Below are 16,668 nucleotides of genomic sequence, written 5' to 3'. Positions count from 1 at the left end.
TGGTGAAGTAAGGCACACACAGACACACACAGATACACGCAGACACACAGACACACACAGACACACAGCTCTCCACAGCCATTATCATATCAGACAGTGAAGGCCCACATGAAGGCCAAGCCTTAGGGACATGACATCAAGGTAATGAATGTGTTTGTGTGTTAACACATGGCCATGTGCCACAGAGGCTCTACAGAGAAGGACCAGTGAGGAGTGAAGGGATATGGAGGAAGGAGACAGACAGACAGACACACAGACAGACAGAGCGCTGGCTCGGGTAATGTGACATGCTGCTGTGCGATGGCATCACCTGATGTGACATGAGAGAGAGGGAATCTGTTTGCTGAGTGGGTCCATTTATTCTGGTGGGCCACCCACTTAATCGTGTTGATTTGGTGGCGCTTGTTGCCATGACAACCTCACATGAGCGGACTGGGTGTAGTTGAGTTCCAATTCCCCTGTCATTCTACTGTCATTCCTCTGCAAATCTACACAAATTCTGCTTACATTAACATTTAGTCTGATCTGGAACAAAACCCGTTTTAAAAAGACTTAGTTTGGGAGAGGATTGTGTGAGTCCCTCTACCTACCCCCTCATCTCCGTCTCTCCCTCCCCTTCTCTCTCTTTTTCCTCTCATCTTCCGCAGTCTCTCTACCTCCCCATCTCTCTTCTTCTGAAGCAGAGTAGATGAGAGGAGTTGAAGTGTGTGTGTGGCGTGGTGTGGCAGCCTAACAGGCGCGATGCTGCCCTCAGGGGGTTGGAGGTTAAGTGATTAGCTGAGCAGGAGCTCCAGTAATGAAGCACTGTCATTGTGACCAGGTTGATTAGAGGTTGAGGGGTTGGATCTAGATTACATTAACCTATGCTGGATTATAGCTGATTATACCAGATTATTACAGTCTCTCTTTTTTTTATATATATCTAAGAGTTTACACTGTCTCCCTTGAGTATGAATGACTCAGTAGCCACTGCATATTGGTCTGAAATCTACTCTGTGGTTTATCCTCTGGTCTCTACTTATTGGTGTCTACACATATCTCTGCTCAGTGGCCTGCTAGTATCTCCTGTGGTTGGGAAATAGCAGAGGATGACCACACAAGACTAGAACTTTCCCTCCATCTATCTCTCACTCTCACTTTGTGACTCCCTCTACCCCTTCTGCCTTGCTCTTACTTTCTAACTTCTATGTCCCTCATGACTTGACACATCTTTTACTTGTGTTGTTTATTTACCTCCTCCAGTTATCCCCTAACCACTGACACCACTGTGTTTGAGAGAGAGAGAGTGAGTGAGTGTGAGAATCAACAGTGAGTGTGTGTGTAACCTCATGGGATCATGAGATAGACACATGACCGATCTGGAAGGGATTGGACTCACAAACACATTACATAAATAGCCTGTTGTCTCTCTGCTGTCAGAGGGACTTCAGGGAAATGTCTTCACTGTCTGTTGGGTAAGAAGGAAGGATGAAGAAGAGGATGAGAGGAGGTGAGGGAGAAGACGAAGATGGGTGAGTTAGAGAAGGGGTGAGGGGATGACAGAGGGGAGGGAGTGGGTGTTGGCAACAGGAGCATAGTTGTTCCTTTATAAAACATCAAAAATAGACTTCATAATGTCATAGTGAAGGAGCAGTGGTTTAAATAATGGAGTTTGTTTATGAATATGTCATGACTGGAATACACACACACAGGGGACCTGAACCCAAAGTCAAGAAGGACAGGAAGAGAAGAGTCTGGAGACAAGATACAGGAGAGAGGAGTCAGGATTGAAGCAGACAGAAGCAGATCTATACCATGATAAGTATGTTATCATTCCCCATGTGATGTTATCTCCCCATCATTTTCCCAAGTCCCCATATTACACTTCCATCCACGCCTGCATGCACACACCTATAGCTTCTCAGCAGGGCAGATGGGGTGCAGTTTGGATGATGACAATTCTCTAAATAGAACCACAGAGTAAAAATAAAAGCTCCAGGGTTAGTGGTATTTCAGTCAAGGGTTAGTGGTGTTGTCTACACACTGACAGTCCCAAACACACACACACACACACACACACACACACACACACACACACACATACACACACACCAGTGACTCAGAAGAAACAAGACAGACTCCAAAGGATATTGGCTCCAACTTCATTTCCTGATTTTATTTGTCAATGTGGCTAAACATAATACACACAAAATGATGCACACACCTTAATACACACATGCTTAGATCCACACCCTTCCACACAATGACACCCACCCAAGCAACACACACACACACACACACACACACACTTACATAAAATGACTAACATTCGAGCACTAACACGCACAGGCACACACACAGCATGTGTCAGGGTGGGCAGACAGATTAAGGTTCTGGTGGTGATAGTACAGGGAGGAACTGAAAGGACCTTCCAGCCAGGTCTGACACCCAGCACTGTCTCATAACCCAAGATTAAGGCCACTTCCCTAGTGGTTATTTTAACCTTGGTTTCTTCAGAAATGAAATCATATAAAAATTAATAAAAACCAAAATGCATTAAATGCTGCTCTTGTTTTGCACAGAAACATTTTTTTTTGTGTGTTAAAAATCACTCTTTTGGTAAATATAAAATGTACTTTACAGTTTGTGGTACTAAAGCCTTCCTCTTAATTCAACAGCATTGTCTGTAGCTTGTCGTGTGTGTAGTGTTCTTGCTAGTTATAGCTCTGCTCACCTTGTGCTGACCATTGTAATGGTGGAGTGAGTCCAGCAAGGAGCAATCAACTCCATTACCCAGAAATCTCCAGACTAATTCTTCAAAGTGTGGAAAAAAAACCCTGTCTTTCCTCTAGTCTTTTAGAGAATAAGAAATACAGTTTGTCCCACAAAAGATAAACAAACACACACCAAACTCTCATCCTTGTCACCATGGTCATCCTCCTCATGACAGCTCAGCCCAGGAGGATACAGGAGTAAGAAAGGATGTAAACATGGCTCACAGCGTGTTATATTTTTAGAGTGTGCATGATCAGACAGTGGGTACAGCTTCAGGTCTGACGCACACAGTACTATTATGTAGTGAAAGGTTAGGATGTAAGGGGTTAGAGGTCAGGAGTCAGGGTTTTAGCTGTTGTAGCTAGGTGATTGTCTTAGCACAGCATAAGGTGGATGTAGATGTACACTAACCTCTGACCTGGAGAGGAATCTGCTGTTCCTCCAGCCCCAGGGTTTGGTCTTGGGTGTCTGGTCTGGGGTCAGGTTGGAGTGTCTGGTCTGGGGTGTCTGGTCTGGGGTGTCTGGTCTGGGGTGTCTGGTCTGGGGTGTCGGGTCTGGGGTGTCTGGTCTGGGGTGTCGGGTCTGGGGTGTCGGGTCTGGGGTGTCTGGTCTGGGGTGTCTGGTCTGGGGTGTCGGGTCTGGGGTGTCTGGTCTGGGGTGTCTGGTCTGGGGTGTCTGGTCTGGGGTGTCTGGTCTGGGGTGTCGGGTCTGGGGTGTCTGGTCTGGGGTGTCTGGTCTGGGGTGTCTGGTCTGGGGTGTCGGGTCTGGGGTGTCGGGTCTGGGGTGTCGGGTCTGGGGTGTCTGGTCTGGGGTGTCTGGTCTGGGGTGTCTGGTCTGGGGTGTGGTGTCTGGTCTGGGGTGTGGTGCCTGGTCTGGGGTGTCTGGTCTGGGGTGTGGTGTCTGGTCTGGGGTGTGGTGCCTGGTCTGGGGTGTGGTGCCTGGTCTGGGGTGTGGTGCCTGGTCTGGGGTGTGGTGCCTGGTCTGGGGTGTCTGGTCTGGGGTCAGCCCAATAAAACAGAGGGATTGAGGGAGGTAGTGTGCAGTCAGAGAAACAAAGATTGTAGAGCTGTATGGAAGGGTCAGTAATCCAAAAGGTCTTCAGTTCTCCTTCAACTCCTCCTACGCTGGGCACTCCCACTCTTCCTGTCAACTCAACTACTTAGATGGCTGACTGACTACCTGGCTGACTAGTTAGCTGGGTGACTGGTTAACTGACAGACTGATCAGCCAGCTGACTAGTAAGCTGTTAGTAAACTTGTCAAGCCTTAGAGTATAGATTTGGCTGGCTAGTTAGCTGGCTGGCTGGTTAGCTGGATGACTGGTTAGCTGGCTTGCTTGCTGGCTGTTTAAGCCTCCGGGTCTGGCTGGCTGGATGACCCACGGTCACTTGCTTGGGTTCGTGTCTGTTGTTGTCATAGCAACAACATTAGTGTTTAGGTTGTCAGCTGCGGGGGGGGTGGCATGTTCTGTGGGACCGCCCCCGTTCTGATGATGCGCTTCCTCCTTGTATTGCTGCACAGCCTTTAACACCGCCTCCTCCACCAACTTCCTGCTGATTCGCTGCAGCTCTGCATCATCTGGCTCCGCCCCCTTCTTCCCACCTGGAGCAGAAAGACCACAGGGCGGTCAACACTCTCACACACACACAGGAGCCAGATGGCCATGGGATCAGACTATCACACCTTAAACTCAGCTGTATCAAGGCAAAGTGACTGGGTGAACATTCACTGAACATATCAAGGGTGTGGTCTATAAGAAATCTGAAATTGGTCTGGGATTGGACAGTTTTTTCTCAGTGCCCACTGTTATTTTGTGATTGGTCAGTGTGACAGGTGTGTTGGGGATGTCATAATAGCACAGGGACATTAACAAAGAAAGGGGCAAGGCTAGAGACACAGCAAAACAAACCAGATATGGGTTGCTAACATCAAGCTACAACCTATACCCTGACCTCTGACCCTTTGGCCCTGGTGAAGGTCAAAGTGGAGTGAAACCTCCCTACCCTAGCTTGACCTCCACGAAGGAAGGTAGGAGGTCAGGTGAAGGAGGTAGGCTGTATAGGTGGGATGTAAGACAGAGAGATATAGTGAAAGAAAGAGAGAAAGGGGGTGTGGAGAGAGATGAAAGTGGGAAATAGACTAAGAGAGTCATAGAGAATAGACAGAGGAAGGGAGAGAGTTAAAAGAGGAGAGCAGAGTAGACACGTACTTGAACGAGCGCGAGGAGTGGTGTGAAATAGATCTGCAAAATAAAAACAATAAATAAACAATAAACAACTAAAAACAAGCTTTTTGGCAAAAGGATGAACAGTTATGACATCACACTCCATCTCACCCAATCAGGGGCACAGGTCTAAACCGTTTATTGTTTCAGCATTTTCATTGGTCCACAGGTACACATTTGAGAGTGATTATGATTGGAAGATTGAGAGCATACACTAATCTCAGCAGCCAGTGACAGATTGTTAAAACTCCTGCTGAGTTACAGTAAGGTTAGGATCTGGGTTGATTAATCTGTCCTGGCACACAGCAGGAGCTAACCCTGCATGGCTCTCCACCCAGACCAAAGCAAACGCTCACCGTATCTGACAGGTCATCGGCAGCTAGAGACACTTGTTTCCCACAGGTAATGTTGATTGCAGCTTTATGATGAAGAATCATTATTATCACTCCACCCAGATAATACACTGACATGAATATACAACCCTGCTGTTATACCACACACACACCCACACACCCACACACAAATCAGGACTACATACACACAGTACACAAGATAAGGCTGGAGGCTAGTTAAACAGCCTTCAACATCTTTCACAATAGGGGGGTGTCTTGTCCAAACAGCCAAACCTTGCTGTACAGTACAACTCAGACAGACTGATGGACATGCAAAAAGCCAGACTGAGACTTCACATCCTAAGAGACTTAGGTCTGGTTGCCATGGTGATAGCCACACATCAAGGGGCTTTAACTTAAACTATCCAAGTATCAGACATGACACTATGACCCTTTGTCTCTCTCTCCTGTCCTTTCTCGCTCCCTCTCGCTCTTCCCCCCTTAAATCTCCCGTCCACATATTCTCCCTCCTCTGGCTCCCTGGTTGACAGTGTCAATGAAGAGCTGTTTTCTGTTTGCAAGGGCGGAGGGAGGGGTTCTGAGGCAGAGGACGGGGGGAAGCAGAAGGGGAGAGAGGAGGAGGAGAGAGGAGAAGGAGGAGAGAGAGGAGAAGGAGGGGAGAGAGGAGAGGGAGGAGAGAGAGGAGAAGGTCATGACGTAGGGGGTGGGATGGAGGAGCGCTGGTATTTCCTCACGAAAGGAGTTTCCATGTTGTGAGATCCTGACACACGACCTCCCCCCCCGTCCCCCCCGCATGACGGACAGACACCGACAGGTCACCAGATGGGACGGAGAAACAGAGGAAGAAGTGAGAGAGGGAAGCATGGATGGTAAAGAGGGAGGAAGGAAAAAGAGAGAGAAGAATCTCCTGTTATGGCCTCGTCAGCTGGTGTTCAGTCCAACCCTACAGTGGAGCTGTGGACCTGTGTGTTTCATACTGAATCTGGAGTGCTAAAGTACCAGAGTTCTGTCACCATAGGGACTAGGCTTACACATACTCACTTCTGGCCTTGAATACTCACAACACTTCTGGCCTTGAATACGCACAACAAAGTCTGTGTGTGTGTCAGATTTTTCTCGCGAAGCAAGCGAGAAAAATCAGTAGAGTATAAACTAAAACAAATCAATAGAGAAACAAAAACAAAAATGAAAAGGGTGAGAAAGTTTCAGAAGGGAAGAGAGGGAAGATAAGGAGGAGAGCAACAAAAGGAGAGACAGGAGGACAAGAGGGAGAGTAAAAAGGAGAAAAAGGGAGGATGAGAAGAGAGAAGGAAGGAGAGAAAAAGAGATGGGAAAGAGAGCGAGGTGGAGGATAAGGAGGAAACGAGAGGTCGGGGGGGAGAGAAAGAGAGAGGGAGGAGAATGATGAGGTAGATAGAGACGAACAAAGGATGCGGCAGAAACACACATGGTGAGACAGACCGGAACTACCCAGCATGCTCTGCTACAACATTGCTACTTCATATTCCCCCGACTCCCCTGGCTGCTAGTACCCCCCCCCCCCCCCCCCCCCGTCTCCTGTGAATCCTAGTGTCTGGCTGTCTGAGCCACAGCACATCTACTGCTGCTGCTAGAACAACACACACACATGCTATCAGCAGGCTAACACACATCATCACAGAGCTGCCCGCGAGGGGCAACTGTTGTCACATACCCAGTGAAACATCTGACTTGAACGACTAACCCTTTCACACTCCTCCCCTCATCCTTTCTTTCTCTCTTCCCCTTTCATCCAGTCCCTCTCGCCCCATCCCTTCATCATGCTCCATCCCTCCCTCCCTCTCTTTTTTTTTTTATCTCTCCCCTTCCTTTCCCTCTTGTCCTTTCTCTCCCCTCCTCCCCTATCCCTCATTCCCGTCTCTCTCTCCTCTCTCTCTCTCTCTCGCTCCGCTCCATCCCCCAGCCAGAAGTAGGGCAGCCAGCGTGATGTGTGTGTGTGTGTTGGTGAGTGTGTGTGTGTGTGTGTGTGTGTGAGACTAGCTGCAGTGTTAGTGTTTCGTCAGAGAAGCAGGCTGCACAGAGTTTAAAACAATGTCGACAGAAAGGGCTTAAGATATACCAGGCAGAGAGAGAGGGAGAGAGACCAGGCAGAGAGAGAGAGAGACCATGCAGAGAGAGAGAGAGAGAGAGAGAGAGAGAGATAGAGAGCTCTTGGTAATCAACAGCTCTGGGGCACATTAACACTGTATTCCTTTCCCATGTACACAGATGTGAGTCCAAATAGTTGGTATGGTAGCAAGGTCCAACCGTGTATCTTAACAAGCATGTTTATGGCGTGATTTACAGCTAGGAACCCAACCTTCAGCTGATACACTCCTGACACATAACATACCGTGGATACAAAGTACTAGAACAGACACAGCTACACACACACACACACACCTACTTCCGTAAAGATCATTCGCAACATGAATCATCCTGGAAATTTGTCACTTCTGATTGAATCCCCATGCAAACCAGCCAGCCAGCCAGCCACTTACTGATTTTGTCCTCTGGTCGGGAAAAAGGAAAGCAGCATAGCTGGCCCATGGTTGCACTTCTCCTCAGCTCTCCTCTCACTACTCCCTCGTTATCCTCTTCCTCTCGTGTGTTTGCTCTCTGTCTCGCTCCCGCTCTCCGTCCTGGTCAGAGCAGTCCTCTCCAGCCGGCTCACAGTGCCAGATGAACAAACCACCCAGGGCTGATCTCGCTCTCTGCTCTGCTCTGCTCCGACACACAGAGGAGGGTGTGTGGGTGTGCGTGGAGAGAGAGGGGGTGGAGGGGGGGCTCAAGCCCCACCTCCCTCTCGCTGCCTTGTATAATTGCTTTGGAATGGCCAGCAGGCAGCTTGCTGTGTGTGTGCATGTATGTTTTGTGTCTGCGTGTGTGTCTCTGCGTGTGCGATGGGTGCCTGCAACTGGGCGACTGCCTGTGAATGGCTTTATATTGCTACTACTGTGTGTGCAGGGTTGGGAATCTGTGTAGACACCTCTGTGGAGAATCCTCAACATCTGGTGTGCTCCCCTCTTGCCCCTCCTCTTCCTCTTTCCTGTCTCTCCTCCTGTCCTTTCATCTATCTCTCTCTCTCCTTCTCTCTCTCTCTCTCTCTCTCTCTCTTCTTCATCTCTTGTCCTGGAGACAGGGTTTAATAATGATTATGCTATATTCATTCAGACAGCAGCAGTAATGCATGCAAATGAGGGAACACTACATGACTGAATGAACCAGAGGACTAAAGGTTATTGATTTACTACCACTTACCCTGTTTTAACACTTAACGCAGCCCAACCCTGACCATGTATTAACCCCAAACTAACACTAGTCCTTAACTAACCCTTCCCATGTACTATAAACTAGCTCATTCTAGCCTTGTCGTAACCCTTCTATCCCTAATCCTATTTTAGCCATTACCCTGTGCTAACCCAGAACAAACCAACACTAACTACAAGGGCTGAATGTATAAGGGGACAGGATGTTCAACAGTCTAATGATTTATAGAGCTTCAACCTGTTCATCAGCTGTTTTCATGTGTTTCTAAGAGAATAACATCTCCTTATGAAGGCTATGGGACTGACATAACTGAGAAGGCTCTAGTCTGGTTGGCTGGGAAACATTCCAAAAAGCTAGGAGCTGTCATCTGGTTGGCTAGCCAACATTCCACGGAGCTAGGACATGTCATCTGGTTGGATGGCCAACATTCCCCAGAGTTATGAGCTGCCATCTGGTTGGCTGGTCAACATTCTAAGAAAGACACACCAGAAACAGAATCCCAGCTCCTTTCTCTCCTTCTTCCTCTGTAACTCCAGCAGTCTTGTCACCCGTGTCAATGTGATGCCTGTCTGATGCCCAGTGACACAGAACTGCCTTCTGAACTTCTCAATACTACAACTCACCTTCAGTACTGCAATACTGGCATCACAAACACACACACTCACACACAGGTGGACCATCTGTGCGGTAGGACTACAGTTCCCAGACTCCAACAGTGGCACCCATCACACAGCTGCTATTCTCAAAACACACACACACACGCCCTATTGTGGTAAAACGATGGCATTTGCAGCACATCAATAGCTATTGAGTGTAATTACAGGTTTCATCAACATGGCAAAGGCTGCTGCTACAGAACACATACAGCTTGTGGTGGAAGTCAACACATGTGTTGGTCACATGGAGGGTGTTTTATACTGTAGTGATATCTACCCAGTGTTGGTGTCTGTACAAGAGACTACAGCAGCTGTCTGTACTAGAGAGGAGAGCTGTACACTAGATGAGATGTAGCCTATGTTCTAAAGACTAAAGCAGTATACACTAGAGGAGATGTCTGCACCAGAGACTAGAGGTGTACTATAGACTACAACTGTAATATGGACTAGAATAGAGGTTTGTACCCGAGACTATTGGTGCACTATACCAGAGGAGCTGTTTGAGGCAGCATCAGTCAAGCTTTATTTTCATGGGCTTAACTCCACTACTTCTAAGGAGTCTTTAAAGTGTGTGTGTGTACGTGTTTTTACATGGCGTCTTCGGAAACGACACTCTGATTCTGTGAAGGTCAACTCAGTATGGTGCCGTCAAATCTCGTCACAAGGCAGGTACACACTCAAACACAGATAAGCAGCTGTGCACAGAAGATAGTGCTGAAGTTCATTCCTCCTCATGATGGCTAGCTCACCTCACACACAGCTAGCATGCTATGACATCTTCAGAACCCACCACTCTATAAAATCATCAGACTGAAACACACTGGTAAACTACCATGTTATGACATCATCAGAATGAAACACACTGGTTAACTACCATGTTGTGACATCATTAGAATGAAACACAATGATAAACTACCATGCTGTGACATCATCAGAATGAAACACACTGGTAAACTACCATGCTGTGACATCATCAGAATGAAACACACTGGTAAACTACCATGCTGTGACATCAGCAGAATGCATCAGAAAGTTGTGTCAGCTACTGATGATCCTTCTGTGACTGTGGACACGGGGTCAGACACATCAGTGTTGCTGACAAGGCACACAGGCTACACCTTGTCCACCACAAGAACAACAACATCATGTGGTGCTGCTAGCCCTGCAGGCAGGGAAGAGAGGAGATGCTCCTATCTTTAGAACGCAGTAGCAGATAGCCAATGGCACACACACACACACACACCCACGTAGTATAGTTATACTGCAAACACAACACAGAGAGAGGGATTGGGGAGAGGGAGAAAACCATAATTTGAGATGAACCACAGCCTATTCTACATCTTTATCTCTCTACCTCCCCCCTTTTCTCTCTCTCACTCTCTCCTTTCTCTAGGGTAGCTAGTCAGAATTCGGGTTGGTTCAGGTAAATCCCCCAAGGTTAGGTCTTCTCCATCACTAATGTGGGGCCCGTATAAAAACACAGAAAGAGGAGAGATAGACAGAGTAGAGGGGGGAGGGGGTGAGAGAGAGATGGAGAGAGAGGGGAGGTCTAGAAAAAAACTGTTTCTCTGACCTACATCTTGCTGGCCTTTTCATTGTGAGTGGGATATCTACACAGTACTCTCTGTGTGTGCATGCTGTTCTTCAATCAGCCCTTAGTCTGACAGTATAAAAGCAGACTCTCTCTTTCCTTCCTTTTCTAGCTCACCTTGTTTGTTTAATTCCATCCTATTCCTAGTGTTGATCCCATGTTAGGATGCTGTGCTGAGGGAGATCCAGAGATCAAATGATCCAGCCGGATCACATCTGTCAGCTGATCCTTTCTGATGTCACAGCAGTAAATTACAGCCCTGAGATCACAGCTGGATTACCCAGCAATCAGCACTGCAGCCAGAGGGGAAACTTAGATTTCCACAATGTTAGATTACTGATGGTAACAGAGGTTCACACACACGCACGTGCACGCACACACACACGCACACAACCTGGGTGTGACATCATGGAACCACAGACAAGGCTTAAGATCTGTCTTAGAGGTATGTCCCTGCGCGTGCGTGACTGTTTGCCTCCCGAGAATTGCCAGCATTACCAACCAGCAGGTGACAACATAACAAGGTCATGCAAGGAGTATATGAGAGGGTGGAGGGAAGAACAGGACAGGGGAGGAGGGAGAGGAGAGGAATGGAAGAGGGCAAGAGAAAGAGAAAAAAGCTGGAAAGGAAGACATGATGAAGGGGACAAAGAGAGAGGGACCCGAAATGAAGAGAGCAGAAAGGATGCAGGACACATACCAAGCCGGAGATCGATAACTGTCCTCTAGACAGTTATTGAGGCAGCATGACATTGATTTTTACATGAACATTATTATCCTCAGACGGCAATGACTGAATTATTTACCAGCAGAATGATTCGTGGATTTTGTAATCCAATCAGAGACCAGTAAACTGACACATGGACAAAGTCGCCAAACATTTATACAGACACATAGGACCGTACACACACACACACACACACACAGCTCTAGGACCTGCCTACAGAGCAGTCAGGGAGTAACGAGACAAGTCATAGAGGCTTGTGCGTGGACAGTGTCTATTTGTGTGTGTGTTGACAGTGTGTGCGTTTGTGCCATTGCAGTGTGTGTGCTTATGGTGTATGTGTCAGTATGCGCATGGCTGATTCTCATATCTTGTCTAATCATGCCGGTAGAAACCAGGCCATGAGGCTTCCAGCCACATCACAGCATCCTGTCCAACACACAGCACACACAATGTTAGGATATTGTGCTGTAGTCAAGCTCAGACAAGACTAAAAGCCTTAATACCTAAGATAAAGGCTGTCCTACTGTTGAGCATTCTGGCTGCAATGCTCATCAACTATAACAACAGGTCAGCAAAAATAAGGTTTATCTATAACATTTGAAAATAACATAGGCTATTTGCTGTGTAGCAGTCAGCTGAAACCGGCTGCAGTTCCTCACCCTGCCACCAGAGGTCTCTATTTTACCAGTGGACCAGGGAACACAAAAGGAGGCCATAGCCCCCTCTGATGGCCAAACTGGAAAATTATTCAAACGTGACAATCACGTCCACGCCCCTGGCAGCTTCACAGAACATAGTAAAGAATTATAATATTATCATATTATATAATCAGATTTGTGATTATGGCCTCTGAGATAGCTCTTTGGATAAAGAACTGCGAGATAAATAGGAGGTATCATTCAGAGAAGGGAGAGATAGAGACTGGGGATGAGGCAGAGGAAAAGGGAGACAGGCAGAAAGAGAGAGAGACTCACTGAGGTGGAGGCAGCCGTCGGTGTGGTAGTATCCATCGAGGGTCTTCTTCTTCAACATGGAGCACAGGTCCAGCCTGACCACTCTCTCCTCTCCAAAACACTGCTGGGAAAAGCACGAGTAGAGCCCTGGATCCAGCTTCTTAACACCCTGCACACACACACACACACACACAGTAGGAAGTGAGGAGACGTGAGGATGCTCATGTTTGACCTCAGATGTGAATGTGTTCACAGAGCCCAGCCCTCACACACACACACACACTCACGGAACAGCAGAGACGTGAGGATGCTCATGTTTGACCTCAGATTTGGACTGGTTTACAAAGAGACTAGCACACTCGCACACGCACACACACTCACGCGCTCACACACACAGTCTCCAGGGTCCTGGGCATCTGGCAAAGACGATAACTACAACAGGAAACAGGACCCATCATCCACCGCCAGAGACCAGATGAAACTGTCTTCCTCTCTGACCCTCCTCTCATCTGTCTGTCTCCATAGGACCATCACTCAGGGAAAACAGGAAACACACACACACGCACGCACACACAGGACATGTCTTGAGTCAGTCAGAGACCATTTTCTGACAGGGAGCCAGGACTATAGACAACCAGAATATTAAGGGACTCAGATAGAATACAGATGGACAGACAGGTTAAACAGAGAGACAGATGGTTAAACAGAGAGACAAATGTTTAAACAGAGAGACTGACAGTTAAGCAGGGAGACGGACAGGAAGGTAGAGGTACCTGGGATCGTAGTTTTGGAGCTCTGGACAGCTTCATGAAGGTCAGGTGAGGTTTGAAATCTCGGCTGTCTCCTGCAGACAAACCCTTCTCCTCAAACGCCGTCCTCGTCAAGTCTTCAGCCAATCACACACACAAGCACTGTGGTCACAGTCAGCTATTTGCAGAGCAACCCTATCCTGCTGTCAGACTGGCATCTAATCAATACAGAGGTGAGGGAAGGAGAGAAGAAGAGGAGAGGTAGTAAAAGAGCAGAGCCTTAATACCCACCAGCTAGCTGTGCCAGGGTGTGTGTGTGGCCTCCAGGTGCCAGCTCCACAAAGGCCACCTCGTTCCTGAAGGTTCCGATGCCAGAGAATGGCAGGACAAGGTCCCGCCCCCCCAGCAACCCCGCTAGCCCCGCCTCCATGTGGGTCAAGGCGGACGCCGCTCTGGCGGGAAACAGATAACCTTGTTAATCCTTGCTGTGCTTGCTTCCTGGCTCTCCTCACACGTAAGCCTCTTTTTTTTTAATACACACACATAAGCCTACCCCACTCACACATACACAAAAAGACACATATGCACACACAAGCCTTCCATATCTCTCCCGCCCCCCTCCTCATTGGATGATAGGGTGACCTGTTGCAGGGTCTTACGATAAAGCATCAGTACAGCATGACAGGAAACAGGAAAAGCCTTGTCTAATTACAGCCTGCCTGTCTGTATGTCTGTCTGTCTGTCACCCTAACTGCCTCTCTGTCAGTCTAACAACCTGCCTGTCACTCTGCCTTCCTGTCTGCCTGTCTGCCTGTTAATGGGAAACAACACCAGGAAAGTGGAGTCACTCACAGGTCTACTTGGTCCTGATTGGCCAGGTGCGTGACCAGCAGAGTGAGGTGGAGAGTTCCTATTGGTATCATGACGCGCGCCAGCCTAGGGTCTTTCTCAAGCACCGCCTCCTGGACATCAGCTACACCCTCGCTGATCTACACGAGCACAAAAGGACAGCACTCAGAACCTGGTGATCCCAGTAAGCAGCACAGATGGTCATACTGTGAACCTGGCGACCCAGGGATAAGAGAGCAGAGAGATCAGTAAAACCACTACTGTGACAAACCTGGCAACCACCATGCTATATTTACCCAGCTAACCCTCTCAGAGAAAGAGAAGGTGATTAGGGGTACCTTGCTGTTAGTGATGGGGATGGACACAAAATAGTTTGGCCTCAGAGTCTCCTTCTTCAGTCTCTTCTTCTCAGCATCCTCCTCACTTTCCACTCGGCCACTCTCTCCTCTCCTCCTCTTCCTCTGCTTCTCCTCGGGGCCGGTGACTATGAGGGGGGGGGGGGGGAGTTATACAGAGTGTCTTTCTATAACTAGGGTTACCCAAGAGCTATACATAGGCTGGGACTACAGGGTTAGCCTCAGATTATAGACTGGGGCTATAGTAAGCCTAGAGATAGCTTTGGGTTAGTTTGCAGTTAAATATAGACTGGGACTATGGTTAGCCCAAACCTAGCTATTGGTTGGGACTGGGTTACTCTGGGGCTAGGCATGGGCTAGTGCTGCAGACACCTATGAGAAAGCAAGTGTCCAGTCCTAGAATGCTGAACGACACTCACATCCAAGATCCTTCCAGGAAGAGGCGGAGCTAAATGGCAGCTCGGACATCACACTGTCACAATCTGATTCTTTTTGTCTCCGGCCCCAAGCCCTCCTGGCTCTAGGATTGGTCCTCTTCACCTTGCCATCTGACCAATGAACAGAATAAAACACAAGAAGCGCTGGGAGGGTCTGTCTGTTCATTGGGTTTGTGTAAATGTGTCTAGGTGTGTGAGTGTGCTTGTATGTGTGATTCAAGCACTAATCATATGTTGTGTAAACCGAACATTCTTTTGAGGCTGTTCTCTCTCTCTCTCTCTCTCTCTCTCTCTCTCTCTCTCTCTCTCTCTCTCTCTCTCTCTCTCTCTCTCTCTCTCTCTCTCTCTCTCTCAGAATGTGTTTATGACCGTAAGACCCCCTCCAGTCTTTACTTCACACAAAGCAGTACCTTGTGATACAGTGGGTGTGTATGAGTGTGTGTGAGGGTGTAGTGTTCCTATTATTCACCCATGACACAGACAATTACCTTGGCAGCAACAGACACTAGACAAAGAGCCCTCTATCTCCAGGCCATGTTGCTGTCTCTACCCAGCTTCTCTCATGCATCCTACATGACTTAGTATTACATTAGTAAAAGTAGTGTAGCAGTTTCCAGTACTAGGTAGACAATAATGTCACTTACATATAACTGTATTATAAAATAACCATGGATCAAATATGCTTTTAATTTAAAAAAATCAACCAGTCTACATGTCAAAGCCATGAGTTGTATGTGTAGTAATGGTTTATCTATTTTGATACTGCGTCTGACTGAAACGGATTTGCAATAGGAGAGTTCTCACCTGTGGCGCTTGCCTCCTTGATTCTGTGCTGCAGATGACTGTCTCCTGGTCCGGATAGGAGCGGTTCAGTTCCCCCTGTTGACACTGACAGCGGGCCACAGTCGTGCACCGTGCCAGTCTCCAGACCCCCAGCGTCGCTACCTGCCCCGCCAATGCTGGCGGGAAGCATGTCGGTCAGTTTGACCCGTCTCCCGGCGAACACTGAGATTAAGAAGGTATTTTGACAAGTGGTTGTGGTTGAATTCACCCTGTTTGTGGCGTTTTGAGCAACTCTTTGAGCAACTCTTTCAACTATGCAGGCTGCAGCGAATCCTCTTCGCAGTGCACAAATCCCTCTGACTGATATGATGATGCTGTGACGTGCGAACATGTCAACCTAAACGGGATTAGATCACATTAGGAATGAGGTAATGCAGCATTAGGTGTCGTGTCATTTCACTCTTGATAATCTGTCGGTCCAAGATAATATTACAAACGAATGACCACCTGTTAAAAACACCCAAACTCAAGTTGGCCAGCCAGCTGTGAGTCATTAGCATTATACCGCTGTCTGGCGATGCTTTAACACACCGATCTTTGATTGTACTGGTCGTAAGTAACTTGCTCGTTGGCTGCTTTCTTCACAACTAACCAGCACGTTCCGTTGACTGAACATGCACTGACAACGCCTTTAATCAAATATATAAAATATATATGTTTTATGTTAGCTGTGAGAACAGCAACAAACCATAAATACAAGCCATACTTCTAGCGGATAGCAATACTTTGTTGCCATGTTTTTTCACCCTCTAGTAGCACCATGACACAATTCTACATGCAAGAATTATGAGGGTTATTAAATAATCTGGCAACCTCTATATCTTCAAACTAAGCATTATATTACTACGGACACTCCAAAGGATCAAAACACACATGCTTTAAGCAAATA

General features: G+C 47.7%; 1 protein-coding gene across 6 annotated transcripts; it reads right to left on the bottom strand.

Moving 5' to 3' along the window:
* Positions 1 to 3,759: 3,759 nt before the first annotated feature.
* akap7 (A kinase (PRKA) anchor protein 7) lies at positions 3,760 to 16,490 on the bottom strand. 6 transcript variants are annotated; one of them, XM_084700474.1, is made up of 10 exons: positions 16,227 to 16,490; positions 15,741 to 16,116; positions 14,919 to 15,047; positions 14,482 to 14,627; positions 14,147 to 14,283; positions 13,586 to 13,746; positions 13,319 to 13,431; positions 12,567 to 12,714; positions 4,963 to 4,995; positions 3,760 to 4,355 (listed from the first exon to the last, which is right to left on the bottom strand). In XM_084700474.1, the coding sequence occupies exons 2-10, from the start codon at positions 16,108 to 16,110 to the stop codon at positions 4,138 to 4,140; spliced, it is 1,455 nt and encodes a 484-aa protein (XP_084556600.1). In that variant the 5' UTR covers positions 16,111 to 16,116; positions 16,227 to 16,490; the 3' UTR covers positions 3,760 to 4,137. The 6 variants fall into 6 exon arrangements, 5 of the variants coding, with proteins under 5 accessions (XP_084556600.1, XP_084556601.1, XP_084556604.1 ...); XM_084700475.1 differs by having other exon boundaries at positions 16,311 to 16,490; XM_084700478.1 differs by lacking the exon at positions 16,227 to 16,490 and having other exon boundaries at positions 15,741 to 15,895; positions 15,988 to 16,116.
* Between the last annotated feature and the right edge of the window lie 178 nt (positions 16,491 to 16,668).

Source organism: Hypomesus nipponensis, chromosome 6, assembly GCF_054491055.1.
Source record: "Hypomesus nipponensis isolate SF chromosome 6, ASM5449105v1, whole genome shotgun sequence".
NCBI lineage: Eukaryota > Metazoa > Chordata > Actinopteri > Osmeriformes > Osmeridae > Hypomesus > Hypomesus nipponensis.
Note: the sequence above shows the minus strand (reverse complement) of the source record. Positions and strands in the feature narration are given on the sequence as shown.

Excerpts from the sequence above, each read along its gene's own strand:
- akap7 (XM_084700474.1), bottom strand. The coding sequence starts at position 16,110 with ATGTTCGCACGTCACAGCATCATCATATCAGTCAGAGGGATTTGTGCA. Across the intron at positions 15,048-15,740 it reads CAAGGAGGCAAGCGCCACAG|ATGGCAAGGTGAAGAGGACC; the intron begins GTGAGAACTCTC and ends TTCATTGGTCAG. Across the intron at positions 4,356-4,962 it reads CACTCCTCGCGCTCGTTCAA|GTGGGAAGAAGGGGGCGGAG; the intron begins GTACGTGTCTAC and ends TTTCTGCTCCAG.